The 17291-nt window shown below is 39.2% G+C and overlaps 1 protein-coding gene across 4 annotated transcripts in view; it reads right to left on the reverse strand.

Moving 5' to 3' along the window:
• MAP2K4 (mitogen-activated protein kinase kinase 4) overlaps positions 1–17291 on the reverse strand; it is a 182125-nt gene that overhangs the window by 13078 nt on the left and 151756 nt on the right. For all 4 annotated transcript variants that reach the window (XM_049859568.1, XM_049859569.1, XM_049859565.1 and 1 more), the window contains 2 exons: positions 10953–11030; positions 5361–5509 (listed from right to left, as the gene is read on the reverse strand). In XM_049859568.1, the coding sequence (XP_049715525.1) occupies positions 5361–5509; positions 10953–11030 (227 nt within the window). The remainder of the gene's footprint in view (positions 1–5360; positions 5510–10952; positions 11031–17291) is intronic.

Below are 17291 nucleotides of genomic sequence, written 5' to 3' on the forward strand. Positions count from 1 at the left end.
GGCAGTCCCAGTTATCTACTTTACCTTCTGGTGTTTGTACGTTGTTAGTAATGTTTTGTATACTGTTTATGCCATGTATTAGGGCTCCTAGCGTTGTCCCTATCTTTTCTTCCATGATCTTTATCATTTTAGATTTTATATTTAGGTCTTTTATCCATTTTGAGTTCATTTTTGTGCATGGTATGAGGTATGGGTCTTGTTTCAAATATTTGCAGACAGATATCCAGTTATGCCAGCACCATTTGTTAAAAAGACTATCTTTTCCCCATTTAACTGACTTGGGGCCTTTGTCAAATATCAACTGATCATATGTGGATGGATTCTCAATTCTGTTCCATTGGTCTATGTATCTGTTGTTGTACCAGTACCAGGCTGTTTTGACTACTGTGGCAGTATAACAGGTTCTAAAATCAGGTAGAGTGAGGGCTCCCAATTTGTTCTGATTTTTCAGTAATGTTTGACTTATCCAGGACTCTTTCCCTTCTATATGGAGTTGGTGATTTGTTTCTCCATCTCATTAAAAAATGCCATTGGAATCTGGATCGGGATTGAATTGTATCTATAGATTGCTTTTGGCGGAATAGACATTTTTACAATGCTAAGTCTTTCTATACATGAGCAAGGTATGTTTTTCCACTTACGTAGGTCCTTTTGGTTCCTTGCAGTAGTGTCTTGTAGTTCTCTTTGTATAGGTCCCTTACGTCTCTGGTTAGATTTATTCCTAAGTATTTTATCTTCTTGGGGGCTATTATAAACAGTATTGACTGGTGATTTCCTCTTCGATGTTCTCTTTGTTGGTGGAAAGGAATCTGATTTTTGTATGTTTACCTTGTATCCTGATACTTTGCTGAAATCTTCTACTAGTTCCAGTCATTTTCTTGTGGATTCTTTAGGGTCTTCTGTGAATAAGACCTTATCATATGCAAACATACTTTTACTTCTTCCTTACCAATCTGGATGCCCTTTATTTCTTTTTCTAGGCTAAGCACTCTGGCTAGGACCTCCAGCACAATGTTGAATAAGAGTGATGATAAAAGGCATCCTTGTCTGGTTCCTGTTCTCAAGGGGAATGCTTTCAGACTCTCTCCATTTAAGATGATGTTGCCTGTTGGCTTTGTATAAATGCCCTTTATTATGTTGCGGAATTTCCTTTCTATTCCTATTTTGCTAAGAGTTTTTACCATGAATGGGTGTTGGACTCTGTCAAATGCCTTTTCTGCATCAATTGATAAGATCATGTGACTTGTCTTTTGTTTTATTTATGTGATGGATTACATCGATTGTTCTTCTAATGTTGAACCATCCCTGCATACGTGGTATGAATCCCACTTGGGATTCATTATTGTTTTGATATGTTGTTGAATTCTATTGGCTAGAATTTTGTTGAAGATTTCTGCATCTAAGTTCATGAGGGATATAGGTCTGTAATTTTCTTTTTTTGTAGTGTCTTTACCTGGTTTTGGTATCAGGGTTATGCTGGCTTCATAGAATGAGTTTGGGAGTATTCCATCCTTTTCTATGCTCTGAAATACCTTTAGTGGTACTGATGTTAACTCTTCCCTGAAAGTTTCGTAGAATTCTCCAGTGAAGCCAGGACTTTTTTTTGGGGGGGGGGGGGGCGGGGGGGTGGTTAATTACCTTTTCAATCTCTTCTTTTGTTATAGGTTTATTTAGTTGTTCTATCTCTGTTTTAGTTTCGGTAGGTAGTGTGTTTCCAGAAATTTGTCCATTTCCTCTAGGTTTTCAAATTTGTTAAGAGTATAATTTTTTATAGTATTCTGTTATGATTCTTTTAATTTCAATTGAGTCTGTTGTGATATTGCCCTCTCATTTCTTATTTGGGTTATTTGCTTCCTCTCCTGTTTTTTCCTGTGTCAGTTTGGCCAGTGGTTTATTGGTTTTGTTGATCTTTTCAAAGAACCACATTTTGATCTTGTTAGCTCTTTCAAATCTTTTTCTGTTTTCCATTTCATTTAATTCTGCTCTAATTTTTATTATTTGCTTTCTTCTGGTGCCCAAGGGCTCCTTTTGCTGCTATTTGTTCCAGTTTTAGGGATAATTCTTTTATTTTGGTCCTTTCTTCCTTTTGGATGTGTGTTTTTTATTGCTATAAATTGACCTCTGAGCGCTGCTTTTGCTGTGTCCCAAAGATTCTGGTAGGAAGTGTTTTCATTCTCATTGGATTCTATGAATTTCTTTATTGCATCCTTAATTTCTTCTATAAGCCAGTAATTTTTGAGCAAGGTGCTTTTCAGTTTGCATGTGTTTGATTTTTTTCCTTGCCTTTTCTGTTATTGATTTCTATTTTTATGGCTTTATGGTCAGAAAAGATGCTTTGTAATATTTCAGTGTTTTGGATTCTGTTAAGGCTTGCTTTATGACCTAATATGTGGCCTATTCTGGAGAATGCTCCCTGTATGTTGGAAAAGAAAGTATACTTGGCTGCTGTTGGGTGGAGTTTTTCTTAACAGGTCCTTCATGTGAAGTACAAGGCAGCAGTGCCACAAAATCCCAGCTGTGTGTGGGCTCTAGTATCTAAAGCATTCCTCAAGCCATTTTCAGGATCAAGACCTGCTCCCTAATTGTCCTACAAGTTGCCTACTCTTCTATGCCCTAGTGTTCCAAGCCAGAGAGTTCCTTTATAAGTTTTACATCCTTGTGAAAGGGTATCTTTTGCATGTTTTTTGAACAACTGAATGTCATCTTAAGTGCTTTTTCTAAATATTTTGCAATCTTAAGTTGTCATTTTTGTATTTATAAATGTTCTGTACTTGTAAGTATTGTTGACACAATCTGGATAAAAGTCTTCTCTTGGATATATGTAAGTATCTTCTCCCACTATGTGGCTTGGCATTTCACTCAATGGTGTCTTTCAATCTACAGAAGTTGTTAATTTTTATAACGTTTCATTTATCAAACTGTTTTATGCTAACTGCTTTCTGTGTGCTGTTGAAGAAATCTTTACCTATCCAAAGGTTATAAAAATTTTCTTCCATGTTACCCTCCATATGCTTCTAATTTATATAACTGAAGAAACTTAATATGGCAGAAAAGCACTGTGAGGGAAGTGGTGAGAAATGTGCCTATAGCAGTAAACGAGATCCAGATCATAACAGGTTTTGAAGGCCATGTTAATTTGGACTTTATTTTAAGAGCACAGGGAACCCTCTAGACAAGTGTTTCGCAACTTTTTTTTTTTCTTTTTTTTTCATTATTCCCCCTTATAAAGTCTTTTGGAAACCCTAGTGGTGTAGTGGTTAAGAGTTATGGCTACTAACCAAAAGGTTCAGCAGTTCGAATCCACCAACTGCTCCTTGAAAACCCTATGGGGCAGTTCTACTCTGTCCTTTATGGTCACCATGAGTCAGAATCAACTCGACGGCAACAGGTTTGGTTTGCATTTTTTTTAATAGTCTTTTTGAACAGATTGTCCTAATTGCCCACACCCATAGAAATTTTAATATCAGATATATTGTATATCTGTGTATAAACCATAGCCCTTTAGAGGGCTACAGATCATTGTAATACTCAAAATTTTTTATCCCCAAGAATCATTTTTCACCACTTAGGGGTGACAGCACCCTGCTAACAATGCACGCTCTAGACATTTTTAAACAGAGAAGCTACATGATCAGATGCATCATAAAAATACAACTGACAAAAGAGAATAGTTTGGAAAAAGGTAATACTGGATTATGAGAAGACCAATTATTAATCTGAAAGATCGAGGTTAGCAATGATAGACAATGCCCAAGACTAGGACAGTAGCAGGAAGAACGGACAAATGTGGAGAGCTGATATGAGTGAAAATGGAACTATGAACCTACTCAGGGCAAACAATAGGGTACTGATGTCCATAACCTTTATTTATGGGGAAGGCCCAGTGCCAAGGGAAACAAAACTAAAAATGTGCAAGTACTGCATATATATAAAACAAAATCTATAAAGAGATGAAGGAATTAAAATGAAAGCCGCCTTGGCAGAGGGTTCACAAGAGATCATTTTGGATATTATACTATACGACTCACATAGATTATTTTAATCAATTTTTTTTTTTGGAAAAAAACCCAGAATATATGTAACAATCACATTCATGCAATTATGTAAACTGCACATGTGTGTAAACATGGTAAACAGATTGTTCTTAAAAATGAGGAAGACTTACGGCCTTCTACCTAGAAAATTGTGAGGCATTCCTTTCCCCTCTAAAACACCAACATGTTTTTGTATGTTGAATATGGCTAGAGCAGACGAAAGGAGCTTGAAAACTAGAGTCAAACAAACATTTGATATTATTCAAAAAGAGAACTTTGAAATATCAGACCTAGAATGAGCAGAGAGAAAGAGCATTCCAAGAAGGAAAAATATGAGAAAAAGAAAGACATTTTCAGGAATCAATAAGAAGACATACTAAGTACTCATATCTTATTTTTAAATGTTTGGGATAAACAGAATTTTCAAAAATATTCAATTACATAAAAAGATTGCATTTAAAATGTAGACTAAAACAGTATAAGGCATGGCTCTATTACTGCCATATCTGCACATATTCGTTCTTATGTGTGCCACACACACACAGACACTGTGAAAAGGTTGGAGAAATGGCATTAACAGGTGTAGGATTCACACCTTCTTTGAAATAAGGCTTCAGAGAGCCAATATATAGTTCTATCAATTGAGCTTGAGGCCCGACTCTACTATATACATCCAACTATCTTATGTTATGTTACAGCAGTGACCCAATTGCCGCTCAGGGTCTGATTTGGTAGGGCCCTGGCTTAGTAAAAAGGAGACCTGGTGGCACAGTGATTAAAGCACTCAGCTGCTAACCAAAAGGTCGGCGGTTCAAATCCACCAGCCCCTCTGCAGGAAAAAGATGAGGCAGTCTGCTTCCAGAAGAATTTATAGCCTTGGAAACCCTGTGGGACAGTTCTACGCTGTCCTATAAGGTCAGTATGAGTTGGAATTTTACTCAACAGCAAAGGGTTTGGTTTTTGGTTTTGGCTTCATAAAAGCTGTCAGGTGGGTACAATCTCACTGTGAGAGCCACATCAGAATAAGATGAACTGTCTCACCTAAAAGCTTAACCTGCTATTTCTTGTACAAGGTACTGGAAATCTGGAGGCAGCAGTATCTGCACCATCCACTTCTACTTTTCACCAGTACTCGAGTAGTAGAGCAAAAGAGTGATGCCTCTGCAGGCTAGCTGGAACCCTCCGTACAGCCCCGGTGATTCAGAGTCCCACCTCAGAAGGCAGGGTGAAGCTCCCCTCCCCGGTGTAAACTACCAGCTGTGCTAAGATTAGCAGACCTCGAAGCTTTCACCGCACGTGACTGAGTATCGTAAGTTGAGTACTCACCACAAGTTGACAAAGTTGATGAAACTTGGGGAGAATTCCCTTTCCTCAGAATTACTCAGCTGTGGAGGATCTCCTTTCACGACTTGTGTTAGTTGATCAAATACACTATTCCACTTTGGATAAGGAAATCGGCCTGTGGCCAACTCGTACTAAAGAGAACATAGAGAAAAAAGAAAAATACACTAGACATTATTTACTACTCCCCACTACAGTGACCATGTTGAAAATCTGAACTCTCAAGCAACTTTTTTCTTTTTACTGTACTTTAGATGAAGGTTTGCAGAACAAACTAGTGTCTCATTAAACAGTACACACATTGTTCTAAGACACTGGTTAATAACCCCACAACATATCAACACTCTCCCTTCTCAACCCTGGGTTCCCTGTTACCAGCTTTCCTGTTCCTTCCTGCCTTCCAGTCTCTGCCCCAGGGCCGGTGTGCCCCTTTAGTCTTGTTTGTTCCATGGGCCTGTTCAATCTCTGGCTGAAGAGTGAACCTCAGGAGTAACTTCATTACTGAGCTGAAAGGGTGTCCGGTGGCCATACTCTCACGGTTTCTCCAGTCTCTGTCAGGTCAGCAAGTCTGGTCTTTCTTTTTGAGGTAGAATTTTGTTCTACATTTCACTCCAGCTCTGTCCAGGACCCTCTATTGTGATCCCTGTCAGAGTGGTCAGTGGTGGTAGCCAGGCACCATCTAATTGTACTGGACTCAGTCTGATGGAGGCCATGGTAGATGTGGTCCATTAGTCCTTTGGACTAATCTTTCCCTAGTATCTTTAGTTTTCTTCTTTCTTCCTTGCTCCCAAAGCAGTGAGACCAGTGGAGTATCTTAGATGGCCACTTACAGGTCAAGCAACTCTTATAAAGTGTTAGATCAAACCAAGATCAGGTTAGAACGGAATCTCCAGAACTAAGGCTGAGGGAAGGTCATATTTAGAAATCAACATAATAAACAGAACTCTGTAAAAACCAAATTCAAAGTCTTAGACTATAAGGAAACACCCAATTTAAGCCTAGACAAGGTCCACAAAATGCATGTTCCAAGGGAGCCCCTGGTTCTGATTTTACTGTGTAAGAGACTCTGGAAATTGGTTTTAGAACCTTTTTAGGACACAGCTTACTCAATGTGTAGTCATCTGAATAGAAGGCCATGGTCCAGAAGAGCAGCCAAATACCTTTGTAAGGTAAAAGGACATTCAACAAACAAAAGCCCAATCTGAGCTCAGAGGAAACAATGTTCAAATCATGTTCTATGGCTATTCTGTAGTTATTGCAATTTAAGCACAGTCAGATGGTACTATAACTGATAATGACGCTCTGGACAGTATCTCTGAACCACACCAAACTAGATGTGAACAGCCTTATGTACAAATGTCCACATCTGATAAAGGTTGAGAGTATTTGCTAATAATCAGTGAATCATAGTCTCGCCTTTCTCCTGCCATTTCTGAAAATAATGAAAAACTAGAAATCATGCTTTTTCCAAGAAAGAGATCTAAATGCTGCATGCCGGCCTAATGAATCCCATTTTATGTGCATGGACAGGTGACTGGCATATGAGGATGAGTTTCCAAATCTATTAGGGAGGAAGATGGCACACAGGGCAGAGAGAGCACTGTCTGAAAAGAATGACTCAGAATTTTCTTCAGCTTAGATTTGATTATGTAGATTCATTTAAATATTAATTCAAATATTAAACCACTAATTTATACAGTGGAATGAAGGTCATCAATCAAAGGCAAGGCCATCCTGAAATAGAAGGGTGGCCTAGGAAGGCCTTCCCCCCCAGAGGATGCGTCTTCAGGTCACTGCTGTTCCAAATCGCACACCTATGTGTGCAGGCACACAGGCATGTGTGTGCACACACACACGCAGAACTTCATTCCTCTGGTGAGGTTTCAAAATGCGATGTACTTTGGACGAAGTAAATTCACAGCATTAGGGGTAATTTATTGATTATTTACAGCATTAAGGAAAACTTACTTTTTAGTCAGCATTAGAAATAACTTCACTAGATTCATTCTTGAAAACAGGTTTTAATAAGAGATGGAAAAACAGCCTACAAATCATAAGGGCAGGAACTTAGGAGCTCAGAAACTAATTTCACATACTTCATAGTTTCTATAAAATTATGCCTATGAAGAATAAATTATGAAGCAATTTTAAGTACCAAAAACCTTGTTTTTAAATAATAAGCTTTAGCTGGATGTACTCAAAGAACTTGCTAAAAAAATTACTATGTTAACCTGACAGGGAACACAACAGAGAACCCCTGAGGGAGCAGGGGAGCAGTGGGATGCAGACCCCAAATTCTCATAAGACTAGACTTAATTAATGGTCTGACTGAGACTGGAAGGACCCTGGTGGTCATGGCCCCCAGACCTTCTGTTGGCCCAGGACAGGAACCATTCCCAAAGGCAACTCTTCAGACATGGATTGGACTGGACAATGGGTTGGAGAGGGATGCTGGTGAGGAGTGAGCTTCTTGGATCAGATGGACACTTGAGACTATGTTGGCATCTCCTGCCTGGAGGGGAGATGAGAGGGCGGAGGGGGTTAGAAGCTGGCGAAAAGGACACGAAAAGAGAGACTGGAGAGAGAGAGCAGGCTGTCTTATTAGGGGGAGAGTAATTGGGAGTATGTAGCAAGGTGTATATAAGTTTTTGTGTGAGAGACTGACTTGATTTGTAAACTTTCACTTAAAGCACAATAAAAATTATTTTAAAAAAATTACTATGTTAAAACCTTTCACAGAACAAAATTTGTTTTTGCTCTTTACACATAACTGGTTTGGTCATTGCTAAGACAGTCTTGAATCATAAATATCCCTTACAGGCAAAGAGCTGCCTCAGCTGGAGCCATAGGTCTTGCTGCAGTCTTTGGGACCCATCATTCGAACTAAAAGATGCCCAAGAATCACATGCCCTCCTCTCGCTGTCTTACATCAGTCCTATTTTCTGCCACTGGCACGTCAGGAATCTCTGATTGAAGGACTCCGGGCTGCAATGAGGGACCTGTGCCCTCACAGAAATGACGTGGATTGAGGGTGGAGTTTAAGATGGAAGAAAGAAAAACTGATAAGCTGATTCTATATTATTGGTGATGCTATCATTCATTACATGATGGTTTATGGGCCTTCCTGAGAACCAATGATTTTTTTTTTTTTTTTTTGGTAAGCAATTGAATTTTAAGTTTCAAACAGGTAACTTATAGGCAGTCATTTGTGGTACCGATCATTTGTGAATTAGAAGAAGCCTGCCTGCAGTATTCAGTTCTAAGCTAGTTCATGAGAATCCTTAATAGGTATTTAGAGAAAAGAGTCGTGTGGTCAAGTGGGAAACACAGGATACGTCACCACCCTCCTGGAAATTAAAAATACAAGCAAGCACAGTAAAGTCTCTAAGAAGTCTGCAGTAATGAAATTGGTTTTCCATTAATTTGTCATTTTTCTAAGTTTCTTGACCATGAACTACTTCTGCATATGCCTACTAATAACCTACTAAACTAGTATGATGAATAATGTCAGTTTGAAAGCATATGAGGAATGAATATAGATGTATAAAGTAAATTTAAGGAAGGGAAAAGAATTTAGAATTTGAGTACCAAACAGGGTATTTGAGGTAATTCATAACATAAATGGGGCTTTCAAAGAAATTAGTATAAAAAACTAATTTGGACGAAATGACACACACATACATACAAAATCATGAATTTTAGAGACAAGTAGAAGAAAGAAAAAGAAAGGATAGTACCAACATGCAATTCCTGGTACTACAGTCTTTTAATCTCAGAATATATCTGCATTTTGAGACTTATTTTGAACATTATGATTTTAACTATGAAATGTCTTAAATGACCCCAAAAAATGTCATTAAGGGATTTTTTTTTTTTTTATTACATCTCGGTGTCTAACTTCTTTTTGCAAAGCTACATATTTCTATGCCTCCTGGCTACAGCAGAAATTTTAAAGTCCTGACTTCAGTATTAAATATTGGAGAGCACAGTCATCTGGTATGGAACTCTAACTCCGCGAAGAGATGGTAACTTAGTGCTTTTGTTAAAGTTACACCTATTTCTGTACTTATCAGATTGGCAGAGAGCAGTGAGCGATAGCTATAAGCGTTCGTTACAGAAGCAGTACATGAAAACAGCTGCTGGAGATGGCCGAGGGCATCTGGCTCTAAATGACTACCGAACAGCAGACTCCTAGAGTTGTACATTCTAACTTCCTATTTGCTATTGTGGGTCAGGCACCATCTGAGCCAGAACCCACCCACTGCCGTCGAGTCGACTACGACTCATAGCGACCCTATAGGGACCAGAAATCATGGGATATCTGTTTGCATCAAATAAAACTCACATTAGGGATCTCCCACATTTGGTCACGAGGGAAACTAGATGAAGTCCTATGCAGAGGTGAGCTATTAGCCCTCAACTCTCTATACAGGAAAAAAAAAAAAAAAATCTCATTAGGCCCAGTGCCATGACTCACCACACACAGCTACAGGCAATAAAATAAAAACAAGGGTATGTGATTCTGATCTCCCAGGAGAGGGTCCTAAGCCATATGATGCCAATGAAGAAATGGAAGTTATTTAATAAATTACAAAAATAATTCCTAGCTTTGGGCCTGTGTGTCTCGGAGGTTTGGGGTCTTAGATAACACAGAGGGAAGGTGAGAGAAAAATGGAAGGAAGAGGTCTGGACTGCCTACCAAACAGGAGAGCCCAGTTTAGGGATGGAAATTCACATTCCAGTGTAGAAGCAGCTATAGGAGCTGTCCACAGCCAGGAAAACCTTATCAAGCCCTGATAGAAGAGCAAGCGTAAGAACCTAAATCTAAACCTTCAAAATAAAATTTCGTAACCAAGAAGTAAGTAAATAAAGATGATTTTTAAGCGCAACCAAAATTTCAGTGTAGTCCATAGGTGACTAAGAAGTTTATTTAATTGTGTTGCTAGTTTGAAAGAAGTAGCTTTTTTACTATTCTTTCCCAGTTTTGTTGTTCTAAGGTAAGAACATTCATTTAAAATCATCACCTATGTCTAATCCCTTAACAACTGAGTTACTTTCAGCTCATTCATCTGACTTTTCTGTGAATGAGAGATTCCAGTAGAAACTATCTTCCATGCATATAAACGTGCACTTAATATACACACCTGATGCTGTGTCACTGAACACACGGTATCCTGCATGAGATGGGAGGAGCCTATGTGCCTTCCCTGCTGCACTGGCCGCAGGAACTCTCCTGTTCCCACTCTTAGCGTAGTTGCTGACTCCCTGTAGCTGTGGCCAAGAGACCCAGAGCTGCCGTGTTAAAGAGCTCTAGGCACTTCACGAAACCTTGAGGAAAACGCTCAACTCTGATTTGGTTTTTAAGGTTAAAAAATATACTGTTTCTTTTTTTCCCCCAACAATTAGAAAATACAGCCCATGACATTATCACCACGGTGGGGATAGGTAAAAAATCAAAGATCAGATGAGAAAAAGAAGCCACACATAGGAGGCATGGAAGCCTGATTCAATTTTCTTTCATTTCTAAATTTCTTATTGTTGCATTACTATGACAGGGTTGAGTCAATATAAACATACCAATGTGATCCCCAAACTCCAGACATCAGAGCGGACATCATATCCTTGTCGTGATGCACTTGGGTCTATTCTTTCAGGCTGGAACACAAAGAAAAGTCAAAGTCATTACTGTACTTACCCCCCAAGGAGCAGGCAAATGGAAACAATACCTGAACTAGGTAGCCAAAAGGTCAGCAAATTCCTAGAGGAATCCATGTCTAGAAATGAAATGAGAGTTACAGCAAGTCACCATTATATTAAAAATAACAAACAAACAACAACAACAAATCCAATTCACTGGTTACCTTCATCAAGGGGACACACAGCAATACTTCTAAATTTTTTCTTCTAAGGGCTCTCGTAAGCATTTACAAAGCTGAAGCTCAGAAAAGATTCGGAAAGAGAAGGGAGAAAATTTAAAAAATGGAAAAAAGTAAAGAATAATCACAGGGTCAGGTTAGTAGCATCAGTGACAAACACAGGAAAAATTACTGGCTCTTCTGACTTAACTAGAGCAGTTGTAGAAAACAGTTTGGTGGCTCCTCAAAAAGTTAAACACAGAAATATCATATGAACGAGCAATTACAGTTCTAGGTATAGACACAAAACACCTGAAAGGCAAAGACACAAACAGATACTTGTGCACTGACGTATACTGCAGCACCATTCAATAGCCAAAGGGTGGAAACAACCCAAATGTCCATTAACAGATGAACAGATAAACAAAACATGTACATACATACAATGGAATATTACTCAGTTATGAAGAGAACTGCAGTTATGATATATGCTCTGACACGGATGAATCTTGAAAACATTGTGCTGAGTGAAACAGGTCAGAAGCAAAAGGACTTCCATGATACGATCCCACTTATATGAAATATCTAGAAGAGGCAAATGCACAGGACAGAAGATTATCAGTGGTTACCGGGGTGGGTGGAAGGGCCACTGAGCTTCCGTGAAGGGTGATGAAAAATTGTGGAAACAGTGTTGATGGCCGCACAACATGGTAAATGTAACTAATGCCAGTGACTTGTACACATAAAGACGGTTGAAATGGCAAATGTTTTGTTCTATATACTTTGCCATAATTAAAAAAGACAAATGACAACCTCAGAGAAAACATGTAACACAACAGGAAATGGGTTGAAATCCTCATTATACTTCTATCAACAGAAAAGATCAACATTCTAGTAGAAAAATGGGCAAAGGATAATGCATAAAAGCAGCTGCCAAACACAGGAAAAAGCATTTAACTTTATCAAGAACTTAAAACCGTATTACAAAAGACCCACTAAATCAAGAGGTAGTGACGTTCCAGCCCATCAATGTGACAAAGACGTAACTGTTAACACTGACATCTGGTAGCAATTATTTGGGAAACATACTCTTGCATAAAGGAGCCCAGTCAGCTGCTGACAACAAAATCGGAGGTTCAAACCCACTCAATGGCTCTGCTGGAGAAGAGACTTGGCAATCTGCTCCCATAAAGATTATAGCCTAGGGAGCCCTATAGGGCAGCTCTACTCTGTCACATCCAGTCACTAGAAATCGAAAATCAACTCAACAGCATTTAACAACAACGCCTCACAAAGACCATCAGGATGAAGTTAATGTTATAACTTTTCCCAAAAGTACCAAAAAGCCTAAAACCATGAACCTTTTATAAAGAAAAAATTAAAGAAATAGAGTTGGGCAACGATACAGCTAAAAAATGTTTACAACAGTATTTAGTATAACAAAACACTAGAAAAGCCTTAAACATGCAATAATAGAAGGTTAAGTAATTTTTAATGGTTAAATTCATTATATATGAATACATATCAATCTGCAAAATTGCCTAGAAAGCAAATGAGAAAGTACTACATGCAATATGATTTCATTTATATAAAATAAAATATATACCCACATAAAAACAGTATTTTTTCCCTTTATGAATGATTCATGGGTAATTATTTTCTTCATTTTACTATCCTAATTTTATTTTTAATAGGGACATATTCTTTCAGTAAGAAACAAATTTACCAAACAATAGTCTTTTAAACAAAGTTATTGAACATTTTCAAAAATAGGAAAAATACAATGGAATTTTAAAGTTTCCACTGAGTGAAAACGTCAAGTCTCTGGAGATAAACTATAGGAGCCTGTCTCAAAGCTGTGGAAACCAACAGAAAGGTGGCCTGTGAGTTTCATTCCAGGAATGTGCATCCATATGCATGAGGAGGGGATCAGACCTTCAATCATTCCCTGAACGCTCCCACATGCATTGGTGCTCCCATATGCATTGGCGGGGGTGGAGATCAGACCTTCAACCATTCCCTGAACGCTCCCATATGCATTGGGGGGGGGGGGATCAGGCCTCAATCATTCCCTGAATGCTCCCATATGCCTTGGTGGGGGTGGGGGGGGATCAGACCTTCAATCATTCCCTGAATGCTCCCATATGCATTGGCGGGGTTGGGGAGGATCAGACCTTCAGTCATTCCCTGAATGCTCCCATATGCATTGGCGCTCCCATATGCATTGGCGCTCCCATATGCATTGGCGCTCCCATATGCATTGGCGGGAGTGGAGATCAGACCTTCAACCATTCCCTGAACGCTTCCATATGCACTGGTGTGGGGCAGTGGGGTAGATCAGACCTTCAATCATTCCCTGAACGCTCCCATATGCATTGGTGGAGGGGGGGTAATCAGGCCTTCAATCATTCCCTGAATGCTCCCATATGCCTTGGTGGGGGTGGGGGGGATCAGACCTTCAATCGTTCCCTGAATGTTCCCATATGCATTGGTGGGCGGGGGGGGTAGAAATCAGACCTTCAATCATTCCCTGAATGCTCCCATATGCATTGGTGGGGGTAGGGGGGGGATCAGACCTTCAATCATTCCCTGAATGCTCCCATATGCATTGGTGGGGAGGGGGGGGATCAGACCTTCAATCATTCCCTGAATGCTCCCATATGCCTTGGTGGGGAGGGGGGGGATCAGACCTTCAATCATTCCCTGAATGTTCCCATATGCCTTGGTGGGGAGGGGGGGGATCAGACCTTCAATCATTCCCTGAATGCTCCCATATGCATTGGTGGTGGTGGTGGGGGGTGGGATCGGACCTTCAATCATTCCCTGAATGCTCCCATATGCTTTGCAAGGCAAATAAATGTTAGGAATTTTCAGGATTCAAAATTAAAGAAAACCCTCCTCTTGGAAGAAAACTTATAAACTTATACCTAAATTATTGCAGGCAGTTGTTTTATCACATTTAAAATAAGCAATTCAACTGTTAAACAGAGAAATAGTTTTGGTCACTCAACTTCAAATCCACATTTCCAAAGATAACAGCAGATAATGTTTCCAATGGGTAGTTGTTTAATTGATCTGATTTTTTGGGAAGTCAAAATTTTCAGGGAAAATTTTGAAGGCACCCTTGGGGTGCAGTGATTAAGCGTTCAGCTGATAACTAAAAGAGCAGTAGTTTGAGCCCATCAGTCGCCCTGAGGGAGAAGGATGTAGAAATCTGCTTCCTTAAAGACTTATAGACTTGGAAACCCTATGGGGCAGTTCTACACTCTTTTATAGGGTTACTAAGACTCAGAATCGACTCGACCACAATGGGTTTCGCGTTTTTTTTTTTTTTTTTAATACATCTAAGGGCCTCACAGAAACCTTGGCGGCGTAGTGGTTGAGTGCTATGGCTGCTAACCAGATGGTCAGCAGTTCAAATCCACGAGGCGCACCTTGGAAACCGTATGGGGCAGTTCTACTCTCTCCTATAGGGTTGCTATGAGTTGAAATCAACTTGACGGCAGTGGGTAAGGTCCTTAGGTTGCACAAATGCTTTGTGCTCAACTACTACCCTAAATGTTGGCAGTGTGAGCCTACCCGGCGATGCCATGAAAGAAAGGCCTGGTGATCTGCTTCTGAAAAGATTACAGCCAAGAAAACCCTATGGAACAGTTCTACTCTGCAACACATGGGGTAGCCATGACTGAGAATCAACTTAACAGCAACAGATCTGGTTTTTGTTTTGGGGTTTTTTTTTTCCGGTTTTTGATTCACTTCTTCAACTGTCTCAGTATCTACTTCAGTTATTGAAGAGATAAAGAACTGGGACCAAACTGATGGGCAGAGCTGTAAAAATAATTATGAGAGTGGCCCAACTGTACCTAAGAAAATTAATTTTTTCCAAATGAAACCCCAGTATAGTCACATCACTTATAATCCTGTTTTTATAATACTGATTTCCATAGAATACAAATTCTTCATGTTACTAAGAGGCAAGCCCAAAACAAGAGGTTTCATTAGCACATGTCTGGAAAATACTGAATTTAAGAAAGAAGTTTCTTTACTGTGGTTCTTCTCAATACTTATAATTAGTATGCTAATATACACTGTTTAAGAAATCAGGCAACACAGTCCATTAGGCAAATTTGCTTCAAAAGAGCTCTCTAAAGTTTTAAAAAGCAAAGATGTTACTTTGATGACTAAAGTATGCCTGATCCAAGCCATTGTCTCTTCAATAGCCTCACGTGCATGTGAAAGTTGAACAATGAAAAATGAAGACAGAAGAACTGATGCATTCAAATTATGGTGTCGGCAAAGAATACTGAACATACAGTGGAATGCCAAAAAGAACAAACAAATCAGTCTTAGAAGAAATACAACCAGAATGCTGCTTAGAAGCAAGGATGGCAAGACTTTGACTCACTTACTTTGGATACATCATCAGCAAAGACCAAAACAAACTCTCTCTCACACACAAAGTACATATGAAACGGACATCAGTGAGATGGGCTGATACAATACAATAGGCACAACAATGGACTCAAACACACTAACGATCAGGAAGACGGTGCAGGACTGGGCAACACTTTGTCCTGTTATATGTCAGGTTGCCATGAGCTGAAGTCAAGCTGAGGGCCACTAACAACAACATCTATAAAACCTAAAACGGTGTGCACAGTGATGGTCAAATTTAGGTGGCCACAGAATGGTCCCCCCCCAAAATGCCCATGAACACCTCACCAAGATATAAAATTGTGAAAAAGCCACTTGTATACCATCTCTTGTACCCTTGCATGTGATCAGAGTGAAAGCATCTTGCCTTCTTAAAAAAGGATATATATCTGCTGGCACAACACTATAGCGTCTACAGCATAAATCATCGTGAGAAAAACAAGACCCTTGAAACACAAATCAGACCAAATCTCCTTTCGAGTATGGATCCAGGTGTGGTGACAAACATGACAGCGCAGTGCTGTCTCACTTAGCTACCAAGCCTTGTTTACTGAACCAGATATGGCTGAATGGAACTATAGCATAGCTTTTTCTTTCTACCTACTGAGGTAGAATTTATGTGCAATAAAATTTATCGATTTTACGCAAGAAAATCGATGAATTTTAATAAACGTACATGGTTGCGTAACCACCGCCACAATCAAAATATAAAACACCACTTCCAAAAGCTCTCCTGTGCTCCACCGTAATACATCTATCCTCAGTCTTTGGCAGCCAATGATCTGCTTACCTGTCATTAGTGTTCTGTTTCTGGAACATAACTTAAACGGAAACACAGAGTGTACGGTCTTTTGTGTCTTTTTTCTTTCCCTTAGTATAATGCCTTTTAAGTTTATCCATGCGGTTGCATGTAACAGTAGTTTGCACCTTTTTATTGCTGAGTAGTAAACGACTGCACGACTGTACCACAATTTTTTATACATTCACCTATTAATGGCTATTTCAGTTCTTTCCAGGTGTGAGCTATTATGAATAAAGCCATCAACATTTAAATACAAACATACGTTTCCATTTCTCCTGGATAAATACTTCGGAAATGAATTTCTGAGTTGTATGGGAGGTGCGTGATTTATAACGCTGCCAAACAATTTTCTGAAGTGATTGTATCACTTTACACTGCCTGCAAAATATATATGAGTCCCAGTTGCTCAACATCCTTTCAAATATATGGTATTATCGGGTTCTGTGATTTTAACCATTCTGAAAGGGGTGTGGTGGTATTTCACTGTCATTTCAACCTGCATTTCCCTAATGTCTTTTCATGTACTTACAGCAATTTGTGTATCTTTTTTGGTAAAACATCGGGTCAAATCTTTTGCCTATATACTCTTTAGGTTATTGATTCATCTTATATAATGATCTGTAAGAGCTCCTTATATATTTGTATACAAGTGTTTCATTAGATGTGTTTTGCAAATACCCAGTCTGCGGCTTCTCTTCATTTTCTTAACAGAATCTTTTGAACAATGGAAGTAACTAAATTTGATGAAGTTCAATTTATCAATTCTTATTTTTATGGTTCGCACTCTGGTGTCCTTTCCAAAAAGTCTTTGCCTAATGCAAAGGC

Source organism: Elephas maximus, chromosome 19 (genome assembly GCF_024166365.1).
Source record: "Elephas maximus indicus isolate mEleMax1 chromosome 19, mEleMax1 primary haplotype, whole genome shotgun sequence".
NCBI lineage: Eukaryota > Metazoa > Chordata > Mammalia > Proboscidea > Elephantidae > Elephas > Elephas maximus.